General features: G+C 38.0%; 1 protein-coding gene across 1 annotated transcript in view; it reads right to left on the bottom strand.

Annotated features, from left to right (window-relative positions):
• Positions 1 to 779: 779 nt before the first annotated feature.
• ASCC3 (activating signal cointegrator 1 complex subunit 3) overlaps positions 780 to 17,325 on the bottom strand; it is a 354,089-nt gene continuing 337,543 nt past the window's right edge. The window contains exons 38-42 of the mRNA XM_056125104.1: positions 10,964 to 11,115; positions 9,001 to 9,151; positions 5,113 to 5,322; positions 2,148 to 2,323; positions 780 to 2,050 (exon numbers count right to left, since the gene is read on the bottom strand). Of these exons, the coding sequence (XP_055981079.1) occupies positions 1,903 to 2,050; positions 2,148 to 2,323; positions 5,113 to 5,322; positions 9,001 to 9,151; positions 10,964 to 11,115 (837 nt within the window). The 3' untranslated portion in view covers positions 780 to 1,902. The remainder of the gene's footprint in view (positions 2,051 to 2,147; positions 2,324 to 5,112; positions 5,323 to 9,000; positions 9,152 to 10,963; positions 11,116 to 17,325) is intronic.

Genomic DNA, 17,325 nt, shown 5'->3' on the forward strand with positions numbered 1-17,325 from the left:
TACTGGCGAATTACTGGCCACTAAATGTTATGTAAGATTTCTGACAGCTTTCTAAATAGCTATATTTTAATATTATGCTGGTACCTGTCTATTAAATGTGTACTTAACACTAACATTTTGGTTAAGAAATGATTGAGGATGAAGTTATAGACAAAAGGTGTTGTTCACTCACTGAAATAAGATAAATGCCTCCAGTCAAGTGCATCTTGTCTTACTGCACTGGTGTTCTCTGTAGTATATTCTGAACTGATCACTTTTAACTCCCATTATTTTTTCTCTGATGGATTTAATAGAAATTACTTATTTTTGCTACCATGTTCTACGTCATATGGAAATGTCATAGAATGGTTGTCCTGTCCCCCAAAGGCTGCCCATTATTTACCAAAAATAAATGATGCAGAAGAATCTGGGAATAGTTCTCTGGCACTTGTAAGTATAATTCCATGAGTTGGATTCTTTACACCACCCACATTAAAAAACATGATTACTGCAACACTGCCATTTGGGGATGCTCAGTGCCAAATGAGGTAATCACTAGTGAGCACCCCCAAATAAATGTGAGATTCCTAGTGAGCATGTGGGAAAGCACTGAAACCAAGTGTCTGACTCCCAGTGAGCACCAGAACCAGTGAGTATGACTCCTGGTCATCATAACTGAGAAAAGGAATAAAAATGATCCTGATAAACAAGAAAATGAGATTGTTTCTCCTCATGATCCTGTATGAACTTATTGACAGTTTGTCCAGAATCTTCCTTGAAAAAAAATTACACTAAAATGATGGTTTTAGGCATGATTTTATTTAGGAAAGAAATGGCCAAAAGGTAAAATCATAAAGGACTCTGAAACTAGTCCTGCAGACATTATACTTATTATATTCACAGTATTTAGACTTTGATTTAGGTAGTGAGGGTCCAGAGAGATGGTAAATGGGCAAGGCTGACCCCAGTTTGATCCTCTAAGCATCACCAAGTGGAGCCTCAGAGCACTCTGAGAACCACTAGGTGTGTTCTAGAGGCCCCCAGCGCTGTGAACGGTGGCTGGGTTACCCCTGGGCACCCTGAGACCAAGCAGTACTCCATCCTTGACCACTGCATTGAACGGCCCAGATGTTCAACAATGACTGGGAGCCCAGGCCTTCTGAATACCACTTGGGAGACCTCCCTTAACCCACCAGTTCTTGAAGTGGAAGCAATGAAAAGAACAGAAGAGGAAGAGGGGCTACAATGGGAAAGAAACAGGAAAAATAATTTAGTCATCTTGGCTTGAAGTGGCACTTGAAATATTTTATTTAAACCAGTTACAGTATCTACATTTTCTAAGATCTGTATATTCTATTCTCTTTTTTCATCATTGGGCTCTGTAATGTAAATTTACACCATATATTATTAATATTTATGATGGTAAGAAGTTCATAAAACTGCTGCTATGGGTGATCAAAGGATAAGTTTGCTAATAAGACACTTGGTGAGCAACCATAGAGATGGAATCAGATATGTCTTATGGCAGGGTTAGAAATCCGTCACAACAAATCCTAAACATGGTCACGCCACAGAGTAGCTTTCCTTAGTGGAAGAGGAGGCAATATTCTTGTAAACTGGACACTGTGAGGGGTGGCATCTGCATCAGTCCTAAATAACACCTCACTGTACACACACTAAAAGATTCTCCTCACACTTATTCATCGTACAGACTGAGAAACCCATGAAGACAATATCATAAAAGGCAGTATTTGTTGAAAAGCCACAGCAGTGACCTGTGTGTGGCTGGAGTCAATTTCCACAGGGTCTCGATGCTGGTTTCACCAGGGCAAACATCAAGAAACTTGACTTGATCTCGATGACTGAACAGCCAGAGACCTCTTCCCCTACTCTACCCTTCTCACACACTTTTTTCAGGTTTAGTTACTTCACTTTCAAGTCGTGGAAAGAATCAGAGACCTCCTCACTGTTCCGTGAGGAAATGCTTGCCGGTGTCACATTGAGATGAATGTCATACTGCTGGTCCAAGCCCAGGTAGCAGTCACTCATGAAATAAAGGGTATAGATATACCTGAAAAAGAAAAACAGGGCAAAGCATGTTAACCAACTTTCTGACCATGGTTGTATTTCCTTCTTTGGGAACTCTTGGGGGGTATGATTCTGCTTACCTTCCGGGTACTTCAGGGGTATAAAAAGAAATGGAGACAACACTCTGACTTCTAACATAGCTGACTCTCTTCAAAGCAATAAGTTCTCTCTTGTCCACTTCTCCTAATATCAAAAACCAGCCTTCATCTTTTAATTTGGGAAATCGAGGGGTTGCTGCATGGTTGTCTGGCCTTCCCTGGAAACCAGAAAAAGAAAAAAAAAGGGCAAGCCATTAATAACACCTGGTCTTTCTATACCACTTGGTTGCAGTTAAAAGGCTACTTTGTCTTACTTAACGGCCATAAATCTGCACATTGTATTATAGATCTATCTGGAATGTTTTATATTTTCTACTTTGGTGCTTTTGACCTGCTTTTCTTCAAGTTCTTCAAAGCACTTTATAGACTTTGTGGTTATAATCACCAGAATATTTTGGCTCTGTTTGAAATGAATGTCCTGAAACTTGACATCAAATTAGTAAATCCTTAAGCCATTCTTGTAAATGGCATTAATAGCTCATTTACAGATGAGCACAATGAGATAAACCATACTAAGAAAAACAAAACAAAACTTCTTCCAAAGTCTTATTTACAAGAAATATTTACTTAGGCAGGGGTTGGGAGAGGCAATCAGGAGATTCAGTACCTCAAGACAATAAGCAGTATATCATATAAATACCTCCTCTCCAACCCAAGAATATAAATTCACTAAAAAAAGAACATTTGGGGCTGAGATGACAGTTCAAAGGGCCAATGAACATTCTTTGCAATGCCAGTGTTTGATCCATGACACTGCATAGTTCTCTGAGCACTGCCCAGAGAGACCCTTGAACAATGAATTGGGAGTAGTTCCTGAGCACCTCCTGTGTAACCCAGGTAATATAAAAATATATATTAGAATATGGTGATAATATAAAAGTGTTTTCTCAAAAGAACTGGAAATTTTAAGGAATTTGTACAATACATTAATCACTACAGTATAAGATTAGATACAACTTAATGGCAGGCTCAAAATCTTAAATTTGAATTGATTTTATAAAACACAACATTATTCTGGTGTTCTTTTAAGACAATACCTGTTTGGCATGAAATGTACACTAATAAGGACATACTCCCAATCATATTTCATGCAACAATTATTCTTTTTTTCCTGGGGGAGGGTATGGGGGAGCTATATCTGCCATAGCTATATCAGGGGCTACTCCATGCTCTGTGCTTGGGGACCGACCATGTGATGCTGGGGAGCAAAATGGCCACCTGCATACAGAGCATGAACTTTTAGCCCATTGAGCTATGTCCCCAGCTCTTCATACAATATTCTAGAAGACATTTCATTGAAAGAATTTTAAAAGAGAAGTTAGGGGCAGGAGCAATAGTACAGTGGACAATGCGCTCGCTTTGCATGTGGCTGACCCAGGGTTTGATCTCTGGCATCCCTACATTGTACTGAGCCCACCAGAAGTGATTCCTGAGTGCAGGGTCAGGAGTAACCCCTGAGTACCACTGGGTGTGGCTTCAAAACAAAAACAAAAAAAAGAGAGGTCAGTGTAATTAAAAAAAATATTAAAAAAAACTTCAGTTAAAAAAGAAAATTTTCTGAAAAATAGTACCACATGAGATATACAGCTACAAAGTTGTTCATGATTGGGTTTCAATAATACAGTATTTCAAAATCCTCCACCAGTGTCTACAGTTTCCCTCCCTCCACCCTTGTTTTTATGGCAGAAACACACACACACACACACACACACACACACACACACACACACACACACTCTCACTCACTCTCTCTCTCTCTCTCTCTCTCCCCCCCCCCCCTTTTAGGTACTATTGTTTGCAATAATGTTACTAAAAGGTTATCATGTATATCACTTTGCCTCCTTTCAGCACTCAATTCTTATTCAGAGTGATCACTTCCAATTACAGCGTCTTTTTTTTTTTAACGTGATTAAATCTGATTTTTAAGTAATAATTCTGCAGCAAAACCTCCCCTCAGTTTTCCCTATAATTTCATCTGTATCACTATTACTAACTTTATTTTATACACTTTCATCTAAACGTGCCCATACAAAAGCCTCTGAAATGCCAGAGGCTAATCAGTTCCTACTGCATGGAGTGATAACAGAATTCGAAATAAAATGAAGCGCAACTTGAAGGCACAGCGTTGAAAATGTATTTTTTTTTCTTTCCCATTTTTGGGTCACACTTGGCCATGCACGGAGGTTACTCCTGCTCTGCACTCAGGAGTTACTCCTGGCAGTGCTCAGGGGACCATATGGGATGCTGGGAATCGAACCTGGGTCTGTCGTGTGCAAGGCAAACGCCCTACCCGCTGTGCTATCTCTCCAGCCCCTGGAAATGTATCTTAACAACAGAAATTTACTATTTTGTGTTTGAAAACAGAAGGGGTAGTACTAATGGACATTTCACTTCTGGGGGCCTATTCTAGACACGAAGAAGCCTTCCAGATAAGACTGAGTTTTTCTTATTTCAATCTGCCACAAGCTCTGTGTCTTATTTAAATTTACAGAGTGGCCTGGTAAAGCTTTCCTCTACTCTATATCAGGCCCAGTGTTCAGTGCATCTTCAACTTAATTGTACTTCAGAATGATCTGGGATGCTAGGTTAAAGTGTAGATCTTGAGATCTTTACCCCAATGATTCTCAAGTGGTTAGCTTGGAAAAAGGTCAAAGATATGCCTCTAACATGCATTTTAGGGACTTTGTTAGACTGGGCCTGTAGAACTCACTTTGGTCTAGTACTCCAGGCAATTCAATATTACATGAGGTAGATATTTCGGGGTTGAAAAAAAAGGTGCCTGGGGAGAACTGACTAATTTCAGAAGACTGACTCCAGCGGCTTAAGGTCAGTTGAGAAAGCAGGATTCATGAATGACACGGACACATTAGTAATTGAAAAGATATGTGTGGTGTCGCATGTTGGCATCTGGTGTGAAGCATCTGAGAATGGAAACCAAACACTATACCTTGTGGAACCCAGTGTGGATTCTCTGCAAGCTGACTTGAAGCACATACTCTTGATCAGCATGCAACTTGACCCATCTGTTGTCATTTCGCTTGTCTGAAGTCAGAGTTGTGATAGAGAGTTCATTATGTCCTTCAACTGAGTCATCCCACCAGCCTTTAACACTTAAGCTAACATCTATCACTGGTAAGTGGGATACGAAGCTCCATGCCTGAATAAAAATGGAGAGTATAACAAAAGAATGGTTAGTATGAAATGCAATCATTAAATAAGAAATAGTGTGCGTTACCAAAAAAAAAAAATCAGTCTCTTTGTTTTGAGATTAATTCTGGATTTGATAGCAGTTGTAAGAAACAATACCAAAAAACCCTATGCATCATTTTCCCTGTTTCCTTCACCCTATGGAAGTACTGAAAAATGAAATATTAATGCCAGGATATTGACATTGATAGAGATATTGTTTGGATTTCTCTATTTTTTTTCTTGTAGGCATTTGCATGTGTGTAAAATAGTATGCTTTTATTAATCTTTGTTTTTCAAAGTCCTTTCAAAAGCAACTGAAAATAATCACTATACTAAACAGTTACTATCTTCACACACTGATGAAAAACATTTGTTGTTGAGCTGGCTTTAAAGAAGCATCTGTTTTAGTATTTAGGTGAATTCTTAGAGAGAATAGTACTTGGGAGATATAAAACCAACTTGGAAAAAATGTTGTAAAGCAATTGTTGACATCAGTCAATATCACTCATTAACCAATTACTGAGCAAAATGGTTTTTTTTGGCTTATATTCCAAAAGGAAAACTTTTTGTATATATCCATATATCAAAAGAAAATCTATCAGTCTGGGGTTCCTTTTGAAAAAAGAAATATGCTTGGGGAATTACCAGATAGAGAATATTTATCAATGTGATACATATTAAAAGGATAGAAAATAATTTACCAATTTTATTTCCATTCATTAAATTAAATCATATTTGTGAGAATGCATTATACAAATAGGAAATGCTAACCATTTGTAGAATGAATGAATCCTGTCTATGGAAAAAATATGATAAATGAACTTTATAGTTTTCAGAAATTAGTTTTTATATTTGCCCTAACATTAATAATTATTTGGCATTATCTCTATCACTGAGGAAAAGCGCATTAACATCTGGGCTGTTTCCTTAGTTGTTACCTTTCAGTTTTAGTAAGTACATGAATAATTTTATTTTTCTTGTATTTCTTTCATACATACCATAAATTTCCTTATAGATTTTGATTTAGTTCCTGTTTACTAAGACTTTAGTACTGCTGAGTATACCTAATTGAAATGAAGTAGCCCTGATGAATCAAATTACCCCTTAGGAACTAAAAAAAAAAAAAAGTAAATCCAATGCAAATTTTCAATCCATCTCCAATCCTCTAACCTGTTTTGTAAATTTGAAATTATATCTGGAACAGGTATAATCTGGCAATAGCTAAACCAAAGAATAATCTACATAGTGGGTTAAGGTAACAATGGCTTATTCCCTGCTAGAACCAAGAATCACTGAGTACTGAAGCTTTACCACTTAATAGTCTTTTAAGGCTGACCAGAGTGGAAAAGTGATCAAGGAGATACTTAAATACATAATTTCTGCAAAGCATTTACCTTTGAGAGATAACACAAGTAGTATTTATCACATGAAGACTTCCTATGCTTTTTCACTTGAACCATTAAAAATTAGTTGCCAATGTATATATTCATTATTAGCAACTAGGGACACTGTTTCACGAAGCCCTTCAAAGTCAGATATCACAAACGTATTTATAGTATTTTTGTAGCACTTAATGATATTATTTTTCAATCCCTGACATGCAGACATATATTTGTTGAGAGTATAAATGTATACATACATACACATATGTATATAAAACATGAGCTATTTTTAAAGAAACTGCTAAGACATTTCAATACCAGCCAAACATATTTATCTGAGGATTAATCTTCATCTATTGAATCAGGCAAGAGCACTGCCATGCATACAATTATTTAATTAGCAGCCAAATCCTCTGCCAGTCAGCAGCCGTTCCAGGCATACTGATGGGGTAGAAGATGCAAATCTCACAGTCGTACTGCTTTTTCTCATTACTACTGCAATTAGCACTTAAATTGATGCTTTAAACATACTAATTTCTGGAATAATTCAGGATTTGTATGTTACCTGGGATCGCCTCACTGCAGAGCCGACACCAGATTGCTCTGCAAATTGAAGCACTTTTGAGCCAAATAACCATCATCGTATCAGACTGAGCCAATTTGCATTTGGTTTTAAAGATAACAGAACGGCAATTTATGCAAATAAATTAAGTAAGTTTACTTCTGAGTTCTCCCTGAACTAATTATAACAATGTTCTAATTTTTTATCACATCTAAAACTTGGCTTAAAATCAATGTATGTTATGTTAGAAATCTGTTGTTGCTAACAGAAGCCTTGTTTTGATTTAAATATATTGCTTTTATTCATAATTTGATGATAATTTAGCAAAGGCAGAAACTTATTATGAATATTTAGTTTTTTGTGCTAATTATGGGTTCAACAGAAACTGAACAATCAGACTTTTAATATCTGTCATACTTTTCCAGGACATATAAAAGTTTCACTGGAAAAAAATTGTTTAGAAGTTTCATTCATTAATAAGCTAATATGATACCCGTGATGTATTCGATATCCAAACACAGTAACAACAAAGTCTCCAATGGAGACATTACTGGGCCCGCTCGAGCAAATCGATGAACAACGGGAGGACAGGACAGGACAGGATAATTATGTGCTATGTGCCCAAATGCATATTTGGGAAAAACTGCTTAAGACTTAAAAGTTGGGCTGGAGCGATAGTACAGTGGGTAGGGTATTTGCCTTGCACATGGCTGACCTGGGTTCGATCCCCAGTATCCCCAGCACTGTCAGGAGTAATTCCTGAGTGCAGAGCCAGAAGTAATCCTTAAGCATTGCCAGTGTGACCCAACAGCAAAAAAGTAAAAAACAAAAGAAAACAAAACAACCCCCCCAAACAAAAACAAACAAACATAAGACTTAAAAATCTGATATGCTGAGTGTTTCTTGCATCATACATTGATATTTTTCAACCTTTCCAAAGAGGGCTCGGACAGATAACAGTTTTTTACAACAAAGATTTAGCTATCCATCTAAGTTATGTGGTCTACAAATAAGGGGTGCTTCAGAATTTAGGAATAAGAAAATGATGAAAACTAAGAGGGGATATAAAAGTTAACTGAAGGAATGTCATAAAAACACATTTCAATCACAAAAAAAGACCAAAATTGTCCCAAGGAAAAACATCAGATGGGGTCTGAGGTTATGCGGTCTATACTGAGCTTTTCTTGTCAGATTAGTAGCATTATACCAAAACAACTTTTTTTAAAATTAATTTTTAATTTTTGGGGTCATATCTAGCAGTGCTTGGTGGCCACCTCTGGTTCTATGCTCTGGGCTTGCTCTCTGAAGTGCTCAGGAGACCATGTGACGGGTGCGAGTAATCAAACTGGGTCAGCCACATGCATGACATGTGCCTTAACCTTTGTATTATCTCTTCAGACCCTGAAAGAACTGTTAGTGCTACTACTAATTACTATCACTGTCATTATTTTTCATATTATTTATTGAGCTCTTTTATTTTTCATCAGTTTCCAGAGCAGTTTATATAACAGTATCTTGCTTACTTATCATGAGAATGTCCTAGGTGAAGTATGCATTCAGGTTTATCTGTTAGTAAGCAAGTAAAAAAAGTTTAAAGCCAGGTAAGTCTGGCTCCAAAGCCAACTCTTATAAAAAAAAAAGTCTTAGCATGACTTATGAGACAGAGTAAGAGAGCTTCAGAACCCAGAAGTGCTGAACTTACCTGCTTCATTTTAACTTCAGGGAGCTCTTTTCCAATCATGGAGCTGAATACACGGTCTTGCCCTCCACAGGCCTGGATCAGCTCTGGAAGGCATTCGATAGGGCCACTGTGGCCTCCGGCATGGGAGCCCTTTGTATTTGAGCTCCATTTCCTAAGAGACAATATCCACATCATTCTTTGACTGCACAAGTGGGATGTTTTTCTAACAAAGATGATTCATGTCATTAGAACATTTCTAAAAAGATTACAATACGCTTTGCTTTTTAAATTTCAAAAGATGTCTTATTCTTATTTTTGGCTTTTGGGCCATGTCTGGCAGTGCTCAGGACTTACTCCTGGACTTACTCTGGGATCACTCCTGGTAGTACTCAGAGGACAATAAGCAGTGCCGGGGATTGAACCAAGGTTGGCTGCCTTCTAGGTAAGTGCCTTAACATACTTCCCTGGTCTTGAGACTACCATATGGTTTTAAGAATCATTATTGTTAAATAGTTTAGTTAAATAGTTCAGTTTAGCCTTCGCTAAGACATCCATCCAAGGCAGCACCACTATCATAATATACAAGTGAGCTGTGAAAATACTTGGGTTCATATATAGGGGATGCTTTCCTCTGGAAAGGTGTTCTTGTATGCTTCCATAGGCATAAAATACCAAGCTGGAATGGGACATCTTTTCAGAGGCGGTAAACAAATCATCTATACAAGCATTTCAGTGAAGCTTCCAGTCTAAGTTGTTGGGAACATATATTTTGAAATACTTGAGATTTATAGCTTAGGTAGTGCCCAATCCTTGAAGAACACAGTCCACCTAAATTTATTTTTCTTATTTCTACAGCAAGAAGACACATGTGAAACAAAATCCATGAAGTAGAGCAGTTTTCAGTATCATAGTAAAGAACTAGATCAAATCTTTTAGGCTGCAAGCAGCTTCTTGAGTAGATCTGTGGGCTGTGTTGAGGTGCTACTTTAACATGCATGCCTTTCAGTGAAACCCCACTACTGTAACTCATGGCACTGTATTGGACGGGTTCCTGAAACTACACTGCAGATCTATGAGGTATCTGCTTTGGCACCCACACCCTCTGGTGCTGGTTTGGTTCACCCTCTGAATGTGCCTTTTAGTTTCCCAGAAGAGCTCAGGGTGGGGACTCAGGTATTAGGGAACAACTGTCCCGAGGTCCAGTTTGCTTAAATCAAATCAAGTGAAGCAGCTTCTTGAGCAGGTTCCAGGTTCTGGTCTACTGTATCTAGATGCCTCAAATGACTAGTACTCCTAATCCAGGTGACAAAAAGTAGAGGCAAGCTTTAGGCTATTTGCTTGTCTTTGTGTCTGGGAACCAAGTATCTCTCAATGTGTATGAAACACTGGAGGTGAAAGAAACATTTCATTCATGCTCTGCCAAACTGTTTTTTATTTTGCTAAGGTGTTTGACTCTCCTTAAATAATTTGATGATATTCTAAATTCTTTTGTTAAGCACAGGTCACATCTTGTGCTGCTGGGATGTGTGTAACTATGGAATTGTGGACATTACACAGGTGCACAATTTACTCTGACCATGGTTTCAGGTTTCTCACATGTATCAGCAATAACATACATTGGGAATTTATTTTGCTTTGGATCACAAAGCACTCTAAGAATATCGTTTTAAATGGAGGATGATACTAAAAATTAATAGACACAGAACAGAAATGCAGTCAATGTTGCAAATGGAAAACAATTTAATACAAGATTAAAATGAACTGTGGTTCAGCTTGGAACAGGTGATCCAATTCCAAGTGAGACCTTTACATCACTAGACCAAGTCTCACTCTGGGAAACTAGGCATTTCCACTGGAAAGAACCAATATTCTAGTGGCAACAGATATTCAAGTGACCTGTTCAAGTATAAAGAAAATTAAAAATAAATCACATTTAGAAACAAACAAACAAACCCACAATGATATTGAAAATGAAAGCAATTACCTGAAAATGTAAAGGTGATGGTGTTCGATGTTTGGTATTGTCAGAAGAGAAGAGTCTTTTAACCATCGGCCCTGGATTACCATCTGGACCAGATTGGTGATACTCAGAGTGGTCACCAGCCAGCCTTGGTCTGCAGCCACATCCAGCATTGCCTGAACAGGGAAAACGGACAGGTCACAAGAACACTGTAGTACCTGCTCTCTCTATGGTGGTGGTGGTGGTGTGTGTGTATGTGTGTGTGTCTGATGTTAGCTTTAACCACAAACAAACTAAAAAACAAGCATACATCTCTAAGTTCCTATTGAGCAAAACAGAAAGTAGAAGATAAAACTACAGTTTAATTGGAGAATAATTAGCTGAATCTGCCACAGCCTTTAATGCTTATTATTGCCTACAAAATACAGGATATTTAATTCTATCAGGGCAGTTAATATTGGTACTCAGCAATAAAACAAAGAGAAAAAATCTCTGTGCACTCTGAGAACAAATACCTATAAAATCCACAGTGTCAGGAGCATTAGCAGCTGCATTTCAAGAGAGAATCTCAGGAAGGCTTTCCCAAATTTAAAATCAATACTGGCAAGGCAATGAGAGATTTTCTTGACAAAAAAAAATGTATCTCTCCCCACCTCACCATAAAGTGGGCTAAAGATAGGACCCTGATTTTCAGTTAAAATAACACACTGCACACCAGCAAAGCGGGCAACAGACAGTGGTACATGTGGATTGGTAGACGCTATTCATATTAGTCTATATATTTAATCTAATGTTTTATGGACAAACAAATGGCTGCATTTGCTTAAGGCAAAACTAAACAGTGAAATCTTATTTAAACAAAAGAGACGTTTACACAGGCAAAGCTATTTCAATTAAATTAGATTCTGGAGAATACTGACTTAAAGACACAGGAAGTAATAAAATAGCTCTGAGGTAGCTATTTTATACAGTTTTAAGCATTTACTCTTGTTTTGGGAAATAAAAAGATGATGGTAAGAGAAATTATGAGTTTGATAAAGGCTTAGAAACATACTTTAGTACAGAGATGCTCAAATTTACTTAGCTTACTGTTCACTTTTCAGGGAAAAAAAAATCACCCAGTGCTTCATCCATCCCCACATTTTTTTAATAGAATAAACATGAAGTGCCCCTAAATTGCACCTGAGGCTACTGCTTGCTCTGTGGAATGTGCTAATGCCTCTTCCCCACCAGCCAGTACTGTCAACTGTTTAGTAGTATACCATGGACAGTTACGTATTTATGAAAAGCACAGAATCAATTAGATTAAAAAAATGAACTTTAAAGGCACACTGAGGTAGATATAATTTCTTAAGCTTTTCATTTCTTACTCTGTATTCTCTAACTTACAAAAAGTGAAACAATTTAAAAACTAACCCATGAGCTATTATATTTTACATTACAGAGAAATGGTTCAACACTCCTGGGTATCATGGTTAATGTGCTGGAATGGTCAAAATAGTCTTTTGTACAGTTTAATTATATATATCATAAAACCTGTTTATTGGTAGAACAGATTTGAGTGGGTATGTGTATTATCAATGTGTGTACATGTAGCAATGTATATATTTATGAATCTACGGAAAATTTAATTCTATTCTTATTTCTCCACAGAGTTTGCTTTTCAAACACTTTGCTGTTCTTTGAAGTTTGGGACAAGAAAGTCATGATGAAATACTCAGACCAAAGAAATAAAAAGGATTAAAAAGGATGTATAAGGTACAGACATACATATGTATATCAAGTTCTATAAGGATAAAAGAAAAGAATGATTAATTATATCTAATATAGTATTATAATGGTATCAGAAGTTGTAATGTGGAGTAACTATGGTGATTTTACTTGCAATTAATTTTATGTTACAATTTAACCAGCAATAAATTCCAGACTCCAAATTCACATACTAGAGAGTTGGACGGATGGAACATATGTTTTTAACTTTGAAGTTTTCATGATGAAGTTGAAAGATTTCAAAAAATTCATGAGCTCTCTCCAATAATCTTTTATTGTATAATCCAGATGTGAAAACACAAAAAATTTATGGAAAGCAACTGCTTTTATGAGGTAAGTGAAAAGTCATATATGACTTGCTAACTATTAATTATATTTTAATTCAGAATAATAGTGAATAAAGAGGTCAAGAATCTATGATGACAGGGGTTTTGAGACTACTACACTGTGGCAAATTAAGTGCTACATCTTTCTGCCCAGCCATTGCTGAGATCATTCTGTTCTCTTTGACCCCTTCCCTGCTCCCCAACACTACCATGTTACAAACCCTGGGCTATTATGAATATCCTCTCATTCATATTCTCATCTAATTTTTCTTTTCTTTTCTTTTTTTTTTTTTGCTTTTTGGGTCACACCCGGCGATGCTCAGGGGTTACTCCTGGCTCATGCACTCAGGAATTGCTCCTGGCGGTGCTCAGGGGACCATATGGGGTGCTGGGAATTGAACCTGTGTTGTTCATGTTGGCTGCGTGCAAGGCAAACGCCCTACCCGCTGTGCTATTACTCCAGCCCCATCTAATTTTTCTTTAACTTGCATTTTATATTCCATCCAAATAAGTTTTTACAGAGGCAAAACTGATCATAATGTTCCTCTTAAATTTCTTCCATGGCTTCACTGTATAAAAGGCAAAAGTTACCAACCTCTTCTTTGCCTGACAGTCAACAACATAATGAACCAATGAATGAACTGGTTTTGGATTATCACAGTGGACTTTTTTTCCCCTGTACTCTCAGCATAGGAATAATAAGTTTTTGCAGTTTTCTCATTTGCCAATGTTCTTTTTTTTTTTTAAACTTTTATTAGTGAAACACCATAAGGTACAGTTGTAGACTTACAAATTTTTGTGCTTGGGTTTCAGTTATACAATGTACCCATCCCTCCACCAGTGCCCATTCTCCACCACCACTAATCCCAGTATCCCTCCCACCCCTCAACCCCCTACCCCACCCTGCCTCTGTGGCAGGGCATTCCCTTTTGTTCTCTCTCTCCTTTTGGGTGCTTGGTTTGCAAAAGAAGAATTGAGTGTCATTTGCCAATATTCTTTTTTTTTTTTTTTTTTTTGCTTTTTGGGTCACACCCGGCACGATGCACAGGGGTTACTCCTGGCTCTGCACTCGGGAATCACTCCTGGCAGTGCTCGGGGGACCATACGGGATGCTGGGAATCGAACCCGGGTTGGCTGCGTGCAAGGCAAACGCCCTACCCGCTGTGCTATTGCTCCAGCCCCTGCCAATATTCTTAATGTTCACTTTTTATTAGCTCCCTCATCCTATTTTACTTGGGATAGATTGCATTATCCAGGCTAACTCAAGCACTACTTTTTTCCTTTTTCTTTTTTGTTTGGGGGTGGGGAGGTGGGTACACTTAGCAGTGCACATGGGCTATTGCTGGATCTGTGCTCAGGTAACCATAGGTGGTGCCAGGGATCAGACCAGGGTTGTGACCACTGCAGCTCTAGGCAAGTGCCTTACCTTCTACACTATCTCTTTGGCCACTCAAATGCTATTTTTTGGGGGCGGGGGAGGGGTTGGCCACACTGATAGTTGCTCAGGGCTTACTCCTTGATCTGTGCTCAGGAATTTTCTCCTGGTGGGCTTGAGGGACCATATGGGGTGCTAGGAATGGAATCTGGGTCAGCCCTATGCAAGGCAAATGCTCTATCTGCTATACAATCTCTCCAGCCCAGCCCCTCAAATGCTACTTTTAACTGAGATCTCTGTGACTCTTCTAATGGGCTGGTAGGACATTCTTTTCCCACGAGCCTGCTGCTCTTGTCACAGTCATCATTGCCCTCATGTGATTCTGTGCTTACACATTTGTCCTTTAGACTCTCTGTTGGCAAGAATCTGGTTTACTCTTGACGTGGTACACTTGAGAAATAGTCATTTCATTAAAAAAAGACACTAGCAAAGATCCAATTAAAACCACAGTAACAACATTCTGCCTAAGTTACTGAGCATTTCACCAAAGAGTCTGATGTAGGAGTATAATCTGAAGCTTTGATCAGATAACATACAAGAATACCCTAATTTTGTTCCATCACTTGTACATCTGAGGACATCTCTTCTTATCTTCTCTGTATAAGAGTCCTCATTTATAGGGGCTGGAGCGATAGCACAATGGGTAGGGCATTTTCCTTGCACGCAACCAACCTGGGTTCGATTCCCAGCATCCCATATGGTCCCCCGAGCACTGCTGGGAATGATTCCTGAGTGCAGAGCCAGGAGTCAGCCCTGGGCATCGCTGGGTGTGACCCAAAAAGCAAAAAAAAAAAAAAAAAGATTCCTCATTTATAAATGGGCTATATTTCCTTTGTAGGAGTGCACATAGGTAAAAATGAGATAACATGCTATATAAGGCACCTAATATATGGCATAAACACAGTAGACTTTAATAAAGATATAGAAATACCTACTTTGAAAGTTATTCTATCATGTAGTAAGGAGACCCTCCACAATAATATTTTTAATAGGGACTACCTTTGGGTTTCATTGGTACTGATTTCTGCCCTGAACAGTACGGAATTTGGTTGGTAGGGGCCAAAGTCTAGAATGGGAAAAATACTGCATTAGCAAAGGTTCATAATAATAAGAGAGTAAGGGAAAAAATCAAACACAGAACTTGTAGCAAAGGTCAACTGTAGAATGTAGATTTGGCTCTCAGCGTGAATGGGCAAATGCATGATACTACTTAGAGATACATGCCGGAGGGGGCTAAGGCCACAGAAAGGTCCAGAAGAATGGGTCTGAGGATATTAATATCTTGTATTGACATTTCTGCACAGTGGAGCATTGAACAGACTTCCTGTGTCGCACTCATTTAAGAAAAAATGTGATATGGATTGAACCCAGAGCCTCACACATACAAGGTAAGTACTTTACCCCTAGTCTTGCAAAGTTTAAAAAAAACTTTTTTTTTGAGAAGAGTGGGACATTGGACTTGTGAATAAGACCCCCGCCTCCCATCCCCCACCTCCACCATCACCTATGACAGGGAAAGATTATTTTTGTCCAGAAGTGTGCTCAGTACCATATTGTGGAGAAGGGAGGCGAGCACAAGAAAGGGCCAAATGGTCTGGGCCAAAGACAGATCACGGCCCTGGATTCTCTTACACTGATGCCTACAAGAACAAAGTCACGGCCTGGAAAGAGAATATACTGATGAAGTAGTTGGAGATCCCCAAAAGTACACATCCCAAAAAGTACATCCTTGGAACAAAAATGATTTTTGTTAGCATTAAGAAGATGGAAAGGAAAGAGTTGATGGTTTGCCTCAAAAAAGCTACTATCATGAGCTGGAGGAATACTATAGTGGGTTGGGTGCTTGCCTTGCATAAGTTTAACCCAGGTTCAATACCTGGACCCCGTATGGTCCCCCAGTCCACTAAAAGTGATTCCTGAGCACAGAGCCTGGAGTAAGCCTGAAAATTGCTGGATGTGACCTATACCCTTACAAGAAGAGCAAGCTATGAATGAGTAATAGTCGGCACTGCCTTATTTGTTACAAAAAAGTCTTGACTTTTTAAATGTGTACCATATTTAAATCTGTATCATTCACCAGAATTCAGATCATAGTGGCATCTTTTTGTTCAACAGCACCGATTTATATAAGACTGGCTTGTATTTAAATGAATATGATCAGCTTTTTGAATTTTGATAGTAATTCCAGGTCTGCAAGGAAAATCACAGTTTTCCCTTCTAAGGATAGAACTTAATTCATCTCTCTAGAGAAGGGATTGCTATCTCAAACCTGTGGGAGAACAGTTTTATATTCAGAGTTATATAACTGGTTATATCAATAAATCTAAAGATTGAGAAAATCACTGCCACCCAGAAGAGGAAAACTCACCTATATTTTAAGCTGTGGGCAAAAGTGAAGATAAGCTGGCAGTCACTCCTTATTTTTTTGTTAGTAATTATGCCAATTTAATTAAAATTTCTCTGTATGTAAAATGTCTTATTAAAAAGTATTTCAGTGTGACATGTGCATAATACCAAATAAAGAATACTTAACCACTCTTATATCTTTTAGATGGTCTTAAGGTTAGATGCTTTTAAATTTAGCCTGGTGAGACAGAGTGGCAAATTTTGCTTGTAAAGTTTTTACTAAAGTCAGACTATTATAGAGCAGAATTATCTTTTAAACAGCTATTCAGAAATATACACTTATAAAACTAGCCCTATTTGTAATTGATAACTGTTTATGCCACCCCATAAGTAGAGGAGATGTATCATTAGCACAATTCATAGATTATACGATTATAAGAATTAAATTAATTAAAATCACCGATCAAAATAAAAATTTTTTTGGGGGGGTCTCTCTTTTATAGTAGTAT

This window comes from Sorex fumeus, unplaced genomic scaffold, assembly GCF_029834395.1.
Source record: "Sorex fumeus unplaced genomic scaffold, SorFum_2.1 ptg000054l, whole genome shotgun sequence".
Classification (NCBI taxonomy): Eukaryota; Metazoa; Chordata; class Mammalia; order Eulipotyphla; family Soricidae; genus Sorex; species Sorex fumeus.